Source organism: Coenobita brevimanus, chromosome 26 (genome assembly GCF_032717465.1).
Source record: "Coenobita brevimanus isolate Jiangsu-jjx chromosome 26, ASM3271746v2, whole genome shotgun sequence".
NCBI classification, from domain to species: Eukaryota; Metazoa; Arthropoda; class Malacostraca; order Decapoda; family Coenobitidae; genus Coenobita; species Coenobita brevimanus.
Window position 1 is genome coordinate 34902466 of NC_136979.1, and position 15000 is coordinate 34917465.

At 44.3% G+C, this 15000-nt stretch overlaps 1 protein-coding gene across 1 annotated transcript in view; it reads right to left on the reverse strand.

The window, feature by feature from the left end:
- Window positions 1-15000, reverse strand: part of LOC145394002 (protein amalgam-like) — a 240833-nt gene that overhangs the window by 20703 nt on the left and 205130 nt on the right. Inside the window, exons 5-6 of the mRNA XM_080267973.1 lie at window positions 13766-13894; window positions 6236-6372 (exon numbers count right to left, since the gene is read on the reverse strand). Of these exons, the coding sequence (XP_080124099.1) occupies window positions 6236-6372; window positions 13766-13894 (266 nt within the window). The remainder of the gene's footprint in view (window positions 1-6235; window positions 6373-13765; window positions 13895-15000) is intronic.

Consider the following 15000-nt stretch of genomic DNA (forward strand, 5'->3'; position numbering starts at 1 on the left):
AGGAAAAAAGAGTTTGCCTGTGCGAGGAAGATTGCGTTGGTGTGGGAAGGATGGGTAAGAATGAAGGACGAGCTGGGATGGTAGAGGTGAGAGGGGAGGGATAGGGAGGCAGTTTAGGATGGGGATTTGGAGTTGAGGGAGGGATGGGGGTAGGAGAAGTGGTGATGGAAGACAGGGATTCTATGGGCAGAGGGGAACATGAAAAATGTTGGGAAGAAGGGTTGGGCGTGGGTGGGAGAGGAAATTACTGTGTAGGAGGAAGGGTCAGTGAGAGGTACGGAGCTATGAGAGAGAGAGAGAGAGAGAGAATACTAAAATAATAAAGAAACTTGGGATGAGGAAAATGGAAGAATCAGCAAGGGAATAAACTCAGTAAAAAAAAAAATATCAGAAAGTTAAGAGAATGTAGGCGTGAGAAACAGGGAATAAGTGCTGAAAAGATGAGAGAGAGAGAGAGAGAGAGTATTTTGAGGGCTACGAAAGGAGTTCTAAGGGTGGAATGATTTTTAATTATTCGTGCTCCTTTATTTTCTTTACTACGATGGCGCAAAATAAATCGCTGAGGAAAAAGTGCTACGAGTCTCCTAAGTACTCGTAACCTAGATATGGGCTTTATTTTCCAGTGGTCGCCCTTCCATATACCTCTCTCTCTCTCTCTCTCTCTCTCTCAGATAAAACACACCTGACCACTTCAGTCTTTACATTTCATTCTCCTACCCTCGAAGAATCTTACTGAACTGTAGTTGTTAGATATGGGTTAGGCTTATTCAACATAACTTATTTTCTTTCTAAGCTGAATAAAATCTTCTATGAGGTAGTCCGAATAAAGCAAGGGATACGTTGTAGGACTGAAGATGTTGAATGAATCTTGGTCTGTAAATAGAGTGGGAAAATATTGGAAGATCCTTCGAGAAGTAAATAGACTGCTTATGTACCCATTTTGCTCCCACTCCTTCGTATGACAATAATAATAATAATAATAATAATAATAATAATAATAATTATTATTATTATTATTATTATTATTATTACCGGTATCAGGTAAACCTCTTTCATCCAGCGACCTAATTATTATTTCCTACTTTCCTTCTTCGAGGTGCTTTATTCAGCTTCAGGGAGATTTATTAACCTGGAGGGATTAAATATAGCCTTCGTTAATCTTTCACGGCTGCAGATTCTTACGAAGTTAAAAATGATAATCTGAGAGTCGCCTTATTAAAAAGGGGAAAAAAGTAATCCTAGTGGAGAGGTTGACGAATTTTTCCACGGACACGGACCTACAGAGAAAATATAGCTAAGCAGATTAAAAGTGAGCGTCGCAGGTCCAGGTTACCCTTACCAAATATTCGTTTTTAGATATTTAAATTGTTGGAATTTTATAAGCGCGGCTCACCTTTACCTGTTTTCATGTCAGTTTTTAAAGCAGTTGTATTAATTTCATGTTATAGACAGGATAAGTTGTATATTAATAAAAATGAAATGTTTATCGATGTATATCTTTGTATTTCTGTGTATACTTGTTGCAGAATATCTAATCTATTGCAGTTTGTGTCATATATTCGAGTATTTGTGTGTTCGTTTGTGTATACTGTATATTTGTTCTGTGTTATTATCGATTTTTTTTTTTTTTGTTATATGATGTTTTTTGTGGTATATTTCACTGTCATTATCCTTTTTTATCATATATTCTTCTACCTCGCTCCTTTCCTTTCTTTTTCCACTTTTCCTCACCTTTCTTCCGTTCCCGCCCCAGTCTTTAATTTCTCCCCGTTTCCCTCTCCCTTCCACTTCCTTTTTCTCTTCTCCTCCCCGGTTCTTTTCTCTCCCTTCCACTTCCTCTCCCTTTCCACTCTTCTCTCATTTTTTTTCCACTTCCATCCTCCCTTTCTTTTTTTTTTCTTTTTCCACTTCTTTCTTCCCTCCCCTCCCACTTCCCTCCCCTTCTCTTCCCTCCCTTCCATCACTTCCCTTGCCCAGCCTCCCCCATCTGCCTCTCGTAGGCCACTTTGCAATGTTGACAGTGTTTGCATTGAAGCATTTACCTCTCTCTCTCTCTCTCTCTCTCTCTCTCTCTCTCTCCCAATTTCTTCCATTCTCCCCTTCTTCCCACTCCTCTTCCTCTCCTTTCTTTCTTTCCTTCTGATTCGCACCTCTCCCTCTCTTCTCCCCCCTCATCTCTCCCCTTCCTATGCTTCCTTCATATTTCTTCCTTCCACTCTTCATGCCATCCCTCCTCCGGTTTCCCTCCTGCCTCTCCTCCTCTCCCCTCCCTTTCTTCTCCTCTCCTCTCTTGTCTCTCCTTTTCATCCTCACCTCTCCCTCCATCCTTCCTCCATGCTTTACTCCATCCTATTCATCTTCTTTCCTTCATTTACGCTTCTGACTATCCACTTATTTTTGCGTGTCGGATAATATCTTCATTTTTGTATATCTGTCATTCACTGCTTTATCAAAATTCTTCCATTCATTTATCTCGTCCTAGTTCTCCATTCTTCTATTTATCCTCACGGCAGCCTCTCCATCCTTCTATCCCTCCTTCAATCTCCTTCTCCTCCCTTATTCTTCATCCCTCTGTCTCTGTCTATCCTCCATTCTGCCCCTCTGTCTGTCTACTGGGTGTATTTTTCATCTCCATCTCTCCTACCCATCTCCCTCCGTGTCTTGATTTTTTTTTTTCAGCTTCGCCCCCCTCATCTCTCTCTCTCTCTCTCTCTCTCTCTCTCTCTCTCTCTCTCTCTCTCTCTCTCTCTCACACACACACACACACACACACACACACACACACACACACACACACACACACACACACAAAACCCTTATTTCCTCACATCATCCAAATATGTATCTGTTCTTTAGCTTTACACGTGATTTTCCTCTCTCCCTTCCTCCCATTCTCTCTCTCCCTCCATTCTAACCTTCTCCTTTCCTTCCTCCCATCCTTCTTGCCTGCCTCATCCAACAACCAGCCACCATCCCTCTCAATACATCCCTTCCTCCCTCTCTTCTTCTAAATCTTTCTCACCGTCCTCCATCCTTACCTCCAACCCTTTTTCCTTTCTCTCCCTTCCTTCCTTCTGTCAATATCCCTGCTTTCCTCCTTGCTTCTTCCCTCCTTTCTTCCTCCTTCCTTCATTCCCTTCCTTTCTCCCTCTTCCTCTCCTTCCATAACCTGCTTCCCTCCTCCCTTCTTCCCACCTTTCGTTTTCTTCCTCTCCTTCACTTTCTCCCTCCCTCCCTATTCTTTTCTTCCTCTCTTTTCTCATCCATGCCTCTCTCTTGCCTCGCTTCTGTTCCTCCTTCCCCATCCCTCCCTCCCTCCCTCCCTGGGTGCGAGTTACATGAAGCACCAGCCAGCGTCCAGCAGGCCTGCACACCTTCAAAGGGACGCTGGATAGTAATGAGGTGGGGACAGGCCCTGCATTAGTGCCGGGGGGAGGGATGGAGTGGAGTGGAGTAGGAACTGGGAGTGGGTAGAACTGGAGGGCAAGGATTGGGGTAAGGATTAGGAGTGGGTAGATCTTGGGGGGGCAAGGATTGGGGTAAGGACTGAGAGTGGGCAGGATTAGCGGTGGACAGGATTGGTGATGGGCAAGATTAGGGGTAGGCAGGATTCGTGGTGGGCAGGATAGGCAGGAAGTATGCGAAAGTTGCAATGAGAGAATGAAAGAGTTGAAGATAGACAAGACTTAAGCCGAGATAGAGAAGCAGCAGTTGAGACAGAGGTGGGAGGTAGGGAACTATGGGGTATACGGAGAGAGAGAGAGAGAGAGAGAGAGAGAGAGAGAGAGAGAGAGAGAGAGAGAGGTGAGGCAGAAGAGAAGGAAGGAAGGAAGTTGTCGCCTTTGGTGTCAGAATGTCTAGGGCAAGTGTATATATTCAAGAAACCATTAAAAAAATCCAATAGCTTCATAATACAAGCTTAACAGTTCCGAAATCCATACCGTGAATCTTCCAGTAGAATTTTTGTTTCTAAATGTTTGACGAACTTGTCTCCGATAATAGTTTCCACCAACTTGCATACCACAGACGTTGAACTAATTGGATGGTAATTTCCTGGTTGTCGTGATAGGGAAGGAAGGAGGGGTGGAGAGAACTGATGGGAGGTAGGGAAGGAAGGCGGAAGAGGGAAGGAAGGAGGAAGCAGAGAGAAAGCACTGGAGGCAGGGTTTATGGGCGATAAGGAAGAATGGAGGAAGCTGACAGTGAGAATAGGAGGGAAGGAGGCAAGTGTGGTGAGACTGTATACAAGAAGAAAGAGAGAGAGGGGGGGGGGTATTTCCTGATGATGATGACATTTGCGATAATGGTCACTAAGACGATGATAACGATACTAATAATGATACCCTTATTAACGCTGATGACGATAATAACACCTAAAACAGTGCTAAAATCTTAAATTCTTGGAACGCGTGGATATCCGAGTAAAAGTTAGGGTAAGGGCGTCAAAAATGTTTAATGTATGCAAATGAGGCAGAAAATAGCGTTCGTAGCTCGGTACAGATATAAACATGTACTGAAAACGGTCTCTGCTACTTAAAACACTCATTGTCTATCTTGTCTGTCTGTCTGTGTGTATTACTATCTGTCTCTCTGTTTATTTGTCCGTCTGTATCTTTGTTTTCACGTGTGCTTTCCATCTGTCTTTATTTCTCTCTTCCTACCTTCTTTTCTGTTTTATCTGTTTATATCTTTTCCAGTCTGTCTCTCTAGTTTACTGTGGGTCTTTTTTTTTTTTTTTAATGTGTTCTTTCCCTGTCTTCATTTCTCTTTTCCAACCTTCTGTTCTGTCTCTTATGATTGATCATGTCATTTTCAGTCTGTCTGTCTGTCTGTCGGTATCTTTCGTTTTATGTGTGCTTTCCCTCTATCATAATTTTCTCTTTTCCAGCCTCCTTTTCCGTGTTATAGTTGCATGTCTTTTTCGTTTTCTGTCTGTCTGTCTTTTTGTCTTATAGACTTGTTTATGTATGTCCATCTGTCAGTGCCCGAGTTTCTCTCTCTCTCTCTCTCTCTCTCTCTCTCTCTCTCTCTCATACCTACTTACCCTTCCTTCTTCCTTCCCTTTCCCTCTCACTCCCGCACACTTACTTTTTTTCCAGTGTCTTTCTCGTCTCCTCTTCTACCCCTTTTCCTTTTTGTCTCCCTTTGCTTCTTTTCTGCGTTATCCATTTCCTTTTCCTTGGTCTTTTTTCATTCCTACCCTTTCCTTTTTTCTCATTCTTTTCCCATCTCTCTCTCTCTCTCTCTCTCTCTCTCTCTCTCTCTCTCTCTCTCTCTCTCTCTCTCTCTCTCTCTAATGAAGTGGAAGTATCAACCGAGGTGAGTCTAAGATTACACAGGTGTCTGATCCTAATTAACTCACACAGGTATACGGTTGCCAGTCACAGGTGCGCCCGTAATTGTGGAGCTATTGCAGTTGTGGAGTGTGTGTTGTTGTGGAGTGAGAGCAATTTGGAGTTAGTGCTTTTAATTTTGGTAGTTTATTCTTGGATGTAATTTTGTTATTGTGGGTGGTGTGTAGGTAATTGTGGAGTTGGTGTTATTGCTGTATGGTTGTAGTTTTTGGTTTGGGTGGTAAAATTGTGGAGGTGGTTGTAACTGTGGGGGTGGTGGGCGTAAGTGTGGAGGTGGTGGGTGTAATTGTGGTTGTGGTGGATGTAACAGTGGGTGTGGTAGGTGAAATTGTGGAGGCGGTTGTAATTGTGGGTGTGGTGGGTGAAATTATGGGGGTGGTAAGTGTAACTGTGTGGGTGGCTGGTGTAATTGTGTGGTGGGTATTTATTGTGGAGGTCGTGGATGTAATAGCGGGGGTGGAAAGGCTAATTGTGTAGTTGTAATTGTGGGGTGGTGAGTGTATTATTTAAAGTGCGAGGGGAACATAACATCTCTTAGCTTCAATTGGTAAGATATCCAAGCGTATCTCACATCCTATTTACGCCCTTCATTCCTTCTTTTTTTCTCCCTTATCTTCCTTTATTCTTCCCTCAGTCTCTCACAGTGCATCCACATTCCCAGTTTTTTCCATGCCTTCCTTTTTCCTTCTCCTCTGTCGTTATTCATCCCTCCCTCTCTTACACTACATACTCTTGCCCATTTTTTGCTTTTTACTTTCACTTTCCTTCTCCCTTCTCACTTCATGTTATTTCATCCCTTACTCCATTTCTTCCCCCTCCCCACCCAACCCCACACACAAACTCACTCACTCACTCACTCACTCATTCATTCATTCACTCACCTGCGGCAGGGGGACTCCATGATCGTTGAGCCATTCGAGGTGTGGCTCCGGGAAGGCGTCCACTACACAGGTGAGGTTGACGGACGAGCCCACTGTCACCCACACCTGCGGCTCATCTGCTCGCACCTCTGGCTTGACTGTGGGGTAGAGGGAGGGAACAGGTGAGGGGTCGCGTTTAGTGAATATTATCGTTTTCATTCATTCACTTTTTCATCCATTAATAATAACATCGGAAACCTCTCACACGTATTTTCCGATGTCGTTCACACAATCTGGAGGTAGAGAGGCGGCTGAATCGGTAGAGAGGCGGCTTGCAGTCCTGATGGACCCAGGTTCGAATCCTGGCTGGGGCAGGGGACAGTTTAAGGATTTGAATTTCATAAAAAGCAGACTTTCTTGATCTACCAGATGACCCGCCGACATGTCGTAAAAATACCCCCGCTAATATCAATACACCAGTCCTGTATGAGACAGCCCTAGCATGTATTCAATATGGACGGTGGGTGTTAGCGCCGAAGTGGTGACATGTGGAGGTGTAGGAGGACTACTGGGCCTTGGGATAGGCTACTGCCCCCAAGATATAGGCCCTGAAGCCTTTGCCCAGAGTCGGACACATTAAAAAAAAAAAAAAAAAAAAAAAAAAAAAAAAAAAAAAACTTCACATATAAATACCACAGGGGTTGGTGTACTGGGGAGCGATGTTTAATTTAATCTTCAAGTAGATAGCTTGTAACACAATTATTAAACAAAACAGTTGTCATGATTACCTCAGCTCCGAAGACATGCAACGTAAACAAATCAGTTTGTACCGTATCGACCTTCAACACATCACCTCTAACATTTATAAGTGAAGGCGATTTTACCAGGTATCCTTAACTTATGGTTACCGCTCAGAAGCCTAGCAGGACAACAGAAAATCCAGCAAAGGAGATTGAGACTGAAACAAAAGTTTCCAAGTATAAGAATGAACCGCCACAACGGCGTATGTGTGATTTGCTAACCGTTTATTCCATTTACATGTAAGATTTCCCTGACCTTACATCTGACTTTATTAGTGAGAGGGGGGGGGGTGATTGGAGTAAGTTAGTTCGTTAAATATTATTAACTATATTCAACCAGTTATTCCCTTCGCTAACAAAGTTGGAGGGAGATTATATTCAGTGGTGTCTGTTTATCTGTTGTATCTTTGTGCACAAGGTATTTCAAAAAGTTATCGGATTTCGATGAAACCCGGTGGATTGGTGTGTTGTGGGCCAAGGAAGAGATGATTTAGATTCTGAGGTGGATCCAGATCGGGATGCAGGAATAAATAATTTTATTGATGTTAGCGGAGGTGTGCTGTCTCTGAATTGTGTAACAGGGTAGGCCAAGGGTCTTGTTCTTAGTGGTACAGGTTTCATAGCACCTATTTCTTCCAGATGTATTCTCCACATTACATCTCAGCATCGCCTTGTAAATTTATTGATGCAAACTTTGTCAATATTAAAACGATGAAAACTGCATACAGGAAAATGTTGAGATGTAATATGCAAAAAAATCGCTAAGGAAGAAGTGCCACGAAGCCTCTTGGGACAAGTAGAATACCGGCCTAAGACAGTAGAGTTACCTGACTATGGAATTACCTGACTGTGTGAGACCGTAAAAGTATTCGTTTGTAGGAAAAAGGAAATAAAGTAGAAAATAATAAATTATATTGTGTTGGTGGAGGTACGCGTTCTTTGATTTCTTTTTATTTTTCATTCGTCTGTTTATTCATATACTTGTTCACTGACACCTGTAGCTAAACCGAACTTATTTCCGGTTTGACTTTGGGATGGAGAGAAGAGGTGCATGAGTTAGTTCATTTAAAATCTTTTGCTAGAGTTATCCATTACTTCGTCTATACCTCATGTTCATCCGACCCTACTAAAGGTTTCAGTGTCGGGGGTTGGAAGGTGATTTAGTTCAGTGAGCATCTTTATTATTCCTTATGTTCGTCAGTTGAATATGCATCGGTAGAGTAAACTATCATTCATATTGCAAAGTTCGTCTGTTCATTCGTCCATGTGTTATTCATCTGCATGTTCAGCAAACATCAAATGAGGTAAATTTATCCATCCATCCATCTGCCCATCAAATAAAATAACTCGTCTAGGCAAAACATCCATCCATCGGTCAAGTAAATAAGCATGTCTAATCAAAACGTCCATCCAGCCATCAATCCATCCATCACATTGAATGCATCCACATAGATTCATTCATCCATCCATCCATCCATCCATTCATTCATTCAACCATTCATCCATCCATCCATCCATCCAGCAATCCAGCCATTCATTCATCCATCCATCCATCCATCCATCCATTCATTCATTCATTCAACCATCCATCCATCCATTCATCCATTCATTCATTCATTCAACCATCCATCCATCCATCCATCAAGCAGCCATACTTTTAGTCGTTTAGGTAAGTCTTTCATCCACACATCACTCAATCCATCCTTTCACTCATCAATTCAGCCGTTTTTCAATCCACTTTTCTATCCATTGACCTCAGAAGAGACTGCCCCTTAGAACTCCTCCTATCCTCTAAAAAAAAATAGTGTATAAAAAAAAAGAAAGGGTAAAAAAAACAGCTTATGGGAAAAATTAAATTACTAGGGTGACTCTGCTCCTGGGTGTAAACAGTATTTCTTCTGTTTCTTTTTTCTCGTTTTTTCTGTTATTGTATTAAGGTTAGGGACTTTTCTTGCCATCTAATGTTTTTATTTATTTTTTCCTTATCTTTTCTTCATGTTCTTTCACCACTATCCTCGTTCATGACTTTGTTGTTTTTCTTACTTTTTTCTTTATTTGTCCCGAGTATTTTTCTGGTCTCGCTTTGTTTTCCTTCCTGTCTTTTGTGTTTTTCTTCCTGTCTTCTGTGTTTTTCTTCCCTTACATCTCTGCTATTTATTCGTCCTTCTAACTTTTTTTCATTTCGTCCTTTCTTCCTTGTTAAACTGTGCCCCTCTTTGTTTATGTTTTTCCAGTTTTCTTTATTTTTTTCTTGTTATTTCTGTACTCTTGCAGTTTCTTATTTTTCCCATTTCTCCCCTTTTCCAGTGTGTATATTGTTCCACATTTTTTTCCTCCCTCTCGTCACTCTTCTTTTTTCCCCATTTTATTGTATTTTTTTTTCTGTACTCGCTTTTTATGACCAGTTTCTCTCTCTCTCTCTCTCTCTCTCTCTCTCTCTCTCTCTCTCTCTCTCACACACACACACACACACACACACACACACACACACACACACACACACACACACACACACACACACACACACACACACACACACACACACACACACACACACACACACACACACACACACACACACACACACACACACACACACACACACACACACACCTTCCTTCCCACCATCTGACCCACTAACTTCACCCATCCTTGATCACTTCTCCATCTTCTCCGATCCCCCCTCCTACTTGTCACCCTCCCTCCCACCTCCCCCTGCCTTCTCTCCACTCCTCTTCTCTCTCAAGTCTTTTCTTATTCCCTCCCACCACTCTTCTCCTCTCGTGTCCTGGCATATTCCTTATCATCTCCACTCCTCTCCTCCATCATCTTCTCATGTATCCACTCCTCCATCCTTCACTCTACTTTCCTCGTATCCTTCCTTCGGCTAATCTCTTCCTTCACTTCCCCCTCTTCCATCCCACCCCCTTCCATACCCCCTCCAGTGCCCTCCCCTTTGTCATCATTTAAACCTTTTCTCCATTCCTCCATCCCTTCAAAACCCCTTTCTACCGCCAGCCTTTTCCTCCAAAACCCTCCTCCTCACCTCCCAACTTTTCTCCCCTTCCCTCACTCTCCCTCTCTATCCCCCAACTCCTCTTCGCCCTGTCTCCTAGCTCCCCTCCAACCCTCCAAACCCTCCAATCATCACCCCATCCCCAACCCGCCTCCACCAGTACCCCCACTACTCCCCTCCCCTCCCCTCCTTCCAACTTTCCCCTCTAGTCTTTCCCTCCAACCCCTCCATCTCCCTGTCACTCTCTAAAACTCCCTCTCCCCCTCCTAATCCCTCTCCCCCTCCTAATCCCTCTCCCCTCTACCACTAGCTCCCCTCCAACCCCTCTCTCCAGTCCTCTCTCTCCCCTTCCAACCCCTCCACTTCTCTCTCCCCCCCTCTCCATCCTCTCCGCTTCTCTCCCCCTCCAACCCCTCCACCTCTCTCCCCACCTCCATCTCCCCAGTCCCTCCCCTCCAAGTCTTTCTCAACCTCGTTTTTATTTCTAATCTCTTTTCACCTCCAAATTTTCCCTCCAGCTCTTCCCTTAAACCCTCCAGCCCTGTAGCCCTTCTCTCCACCCCTCTCCATCTTTTTCACCCCCCTCCCCCTCCTAATCCCCCCTGCCCCCCCTCCCCCGAGTCAAAGGCTGGCGGACTAACAGAGCAAGAAATGGGGGCATAACTTTATTACGGAGTCTCCTTGGCTTTATAAAGTTCCTTGAGTGGCGCTGCGAGAGGCTGGAGGAGGGGGAGGGGGGAGGAATTAAGGGGGAGGGAGGAGAGAGGGAATGGGAGAGGGAGAGAGAAAACAAGAGATAGAGGAAGGGCAGGATAGGAAATGAGGGGAGGAAGGAAGAGGGAGGGGAGAGGAGAGAGGGAGTGGAAGTAGGAGAGAGTAAACAATAGATAGAGAAAGGACAAGATAGACAATAGGAGAGGGAATGAGAGAGGGGAGGGAGGAAGAGGGATGGGAAAGGAGAGAGGGAGAGAAAACAAGAGACAGAGGAAGGGCAAGATAGAAAATAGGAGAGGGAATGAGGGAGGGGAGGGAGGAAGAGGGAAAGGAGAGGAGAGAGGGAATGGGAAAGGGAGAAAGAAAATAAAGAGATAGAGGAAGGGCAGGATCTCAAATGAGTGAGGGAATGGGAGAGGGAGAGTAAAGAATTGGGGGAAGGGGTGGGTGTGGAGAGGATAAAAAGAACCTAAAGAGGAAAAGGAATGGGAGAGAAGAGATGGAAGAGGAGAGGGAGAGGGAAGAGGAATAATATGAGGAAGAGGAATGGTAGAGGAGAGGAGGAATGGGAGGCGGAGGGAGGAAAGAGAAAAGGAACAGGGTGGAAGAGGAATGGGGCAGGAGAGAGAAAGAGAGAGAGAGAGAGAGAGAGAGAGAGAGAGAGAGAGAGAGAGAGAAAGGGGCAAAATGGAGAAACGGCAAAAGGGAAACTGAGAGGAGATAAGGGAGAGGGAGGAAAAAAAGGGGGAAAAGTTCTAAAGGAGGAAAGGGAGAATGGGGTAGCAGGGAGAAAGAGGGGAGGAAGGAAAAGGCGAAGAAGGATAAAAAATCAATGAAAGAGGGAGGGTTAAGAAGAGGAGGGAGGTATTAGAGGAATGGAAGGAGGGAGAAGAGAAGAGAGGGAAATGGGAGAGAGGGGAGGAGGAGAGGTTGAGGGAGAATATAAGGGGAAAGGGATGGAAGAAGGGAGAAGAGAAGGGACAAGGATATTCGGGAAGAAGGGAAGAAGAAGGGAATGAGAGAGATTGATGTGGAAATTAAGGGAAGAAAAGAGGAAAATAGGAAGGAAAAGAGGAACTGGAGACAAGATGGAACAGTGAAATGAAAGAGAGGAAGAGAGAGAAAAGGGACTTGGGAGACGGAGGGACGAGATGGGATTAGAGAGTAAGAAAATAAATGGAGGAGTTTTAAAAAGAAGAACAATGAAAATAAGAGAGAGAGAGAGAGAGAGAGAACTCCTCTCAACTTCCACGTATCCTCCACTTCCTCCCTTCAACCTCCTCCCTTTATGTAATAGCGAATGACTGTCATTGTGTGTGTGTGTGTGTGTGTGTGTGTGTGTGTGTGTGTGTGTGTGTGTGTGTGTGCATAGATTTGTTTTTCTCTGGAAATAGGAGTGAATGTGTGTGTTTCCATTTGCGTGTGCATGCATGAGTGGGTTGAGTCGGTATGTGTGCACACATGAATGCATCTACTTACGTATGTGTGCATGTGTGTGTATGCATACTTACTACTGTGTGCACTTTTGTGTGTATGTGTGTGTATGCATACTTACTATTGTGTGCACTTTTGTGTATACAGCACGTGTCTGCCTGTGTGTGTGCGTGCGGGCGCGTGTGAGCTTCATCAGGGCTCTATTAACTAATTATATATTTGGTTACAAGTTGGCAGCCTATTAATGAAATCGCTTTATGCAATTACATAATTTGTAATAAGCTTAGTATTCAAAACATTCACCAGCCCTCCATCTCACCCCCTAACTCATTAACTGACAGCTGACGGGATTTTTGACTCGCTGCCCTCACAAATTTGCTCATAGGATTTCTCTTCTCTTCTCTCCTTTCCTCTCTCTCTTCTCCTCTTCACACACACACACACACACACACACACACACACACACACACACACACACACACACACACACACACACACACACACACACACACACACACACACACACACACAGACTCCATCATTACTGTACTCACTACCTCTACCGTTTACTCACCTGATTAGTGATGCAGGATTTAACTCTCGCCCTCACACACGAGTTACCTTAACCCCTTGAATACGAGAACGTGATTTTCTCCTATCTTGCTACCACCATACGATTTTATTCAGCTTACAGAGGACGTCTTCCCTCTTAATTCCTTCCCTCCATTCATTCTCTTCTCCCCCCGCCTCCTCCTCCTCCTCACTCACCCCTTCTCTCTTCTATCCTCTTCCTTCTTTCCCCTCTCTCCTCCTGCTTTCCTCATCCCTCCTTCCCTTATTCTTTCCCTCTCCCTCTTCTTCCCTCACCCCATCTGGTGACTGTGATGTGCCTGCTGACGGAGAGACGAACGAAATTGGACCTTCAAAACTCCCTTTCCACGCCTCATCTCTTCTTCCCTCCCCCTTCCCTCTCTTTTCTCCCCTTCCCCATTCCTCTCCTCTCTCCCCTCCCTCGTGTGTATATATATATATATATATATATATATATATATATATATATATATCTATATATATATATATATATATATATATATATATACTTTTTAAGCAATTTTTATTAACTTTCATCAACAAATAAGCTTCATGTTCAGACCAAGCGTGAAAACAATTGTCCCTGTCACCTTTCAGTAACTGGCATACGTATTGCGGGTTATGGCTCAGCTCTGTTCGTATAAGAGTCAGAGTTTCTGTCGTCCCTTCTAACCGATTGTAAAAAAAAAAAAAAAAAAAAATATGAAGCAGATGGAAAAAATGGGAATCTGGCATCCCCTTCTATATAGCTTCTACATAAACTTGGCCAAGATTTTTGTCCATTTAAATCCAATTTCACAAGGTTCAGTGGCAGAAAAAGATAATACTGTGGCTCTGTATCCTTTCCATAACTCATAATACTAACTATCACAGTTTTTCTGGTGTTAATCTTTTGGTATAGTTCCGCACTCATGATGAAGAGACGGCAATTTTAGTCCAGGTGAGAGGTATTCCAATGGTAGACCAGGGTAGAGTAAGAAGGGTATAGCAACTCACATGCGACGCTGAGGGTGATGCGTTTACTGACGATTGGGAGGACCCCGTTGGATGCTATACAGAGGTAGGCCCCGGCGTGGTGTCTTAGCACTGGCTCCAGCTTTAGGACTTGCCCCTGAACCACCAGGCCTGAGGGGAGAGGCAGGAAGGAGGGATTGAGGCAGGAGGGGTGACGTAGGGAAGTTGAGGCAGAAGTGAGGAAGGAGGATGAGACAGAAGGGGTGAGAATGGAGGATGAGACAGAAGGGGTGAGAATGGAGGATGAGACAGATGTGGTGAGATAGAAAGAATGAGGCAAGAGGGGTGAACAGGAAGAGTTAAGCAAGAAGGGCGAGGTAGTGAAAGTGTAGCGAGTGGGTTGACGGAAGGGTGTTGAGGTACTGTAGAGGGGATGAGGCGGGGAGGATAAATGAAAGGGGGTGGCAGAGGGGATGAAGCAGAGGTGTTGAGGCAGAGGGGATGAAGTAGAGGGGTTGAGGCAGAGGAGGTGAGGCAGGGGGGATGAAGCAGAGGGGTGGAGGCAGAGAGGATGAAGCAGAGGGGTTGAGGCAGAGAGAATGGGCAGTGCGGGTGAGGCAGGGAGGATGAGGCATGGGAAAGAGAGGTAGGCAGGAGCTGAGGCAGTGGGGGTGAGACGGGAGAGGAGAGGCAGGGGAGAAGCAAAAGGGGAGAGGCAGAAGGGCTGAGGCAAAGGGAGTACATTTGATTACACCGGATAAAAAGGGAGCTATTGATCTATTGGGAGGTTATTTCTTGGGGGTAAAACAAAATTATCTTCAAGATCTATCCTACGTGTGTGAAAAGAAAAAAAAAAGAAAGAAAAGATGAAGACTCCATACTATCCTCTCAGCTTCCTCTGACATGACTGCTGGTGGGAAAAAAATAAAAGCCTCCTTGGCTACCTCCCTTTCCTTGGGGGAAGCAGCCTAGGTATATAGATAGATAGATAGATTTTTGGAAAGGGTAAAGATGGAAATATGGATTAAAAGACAAGGTGGATATACTATTTTGTACCCTGTCTCTAATCTGTAATTCTAAAAATGAACACAGCTGCAAAACACGGCCATAATTGATCTCTCCTCTCAGTCGCCTGTGTATGCGTCGACCTGGAAGAGAAAACACGAGGCTAAATCGTACTGTGTCGAGGTTGCAGTTGAGGCGGAATAATTGATTTCTGTAGGGACTATGAACAAGCAGGGTGAGGCTAAGAATGAGGGAGGGTGATGCAGGAGGAA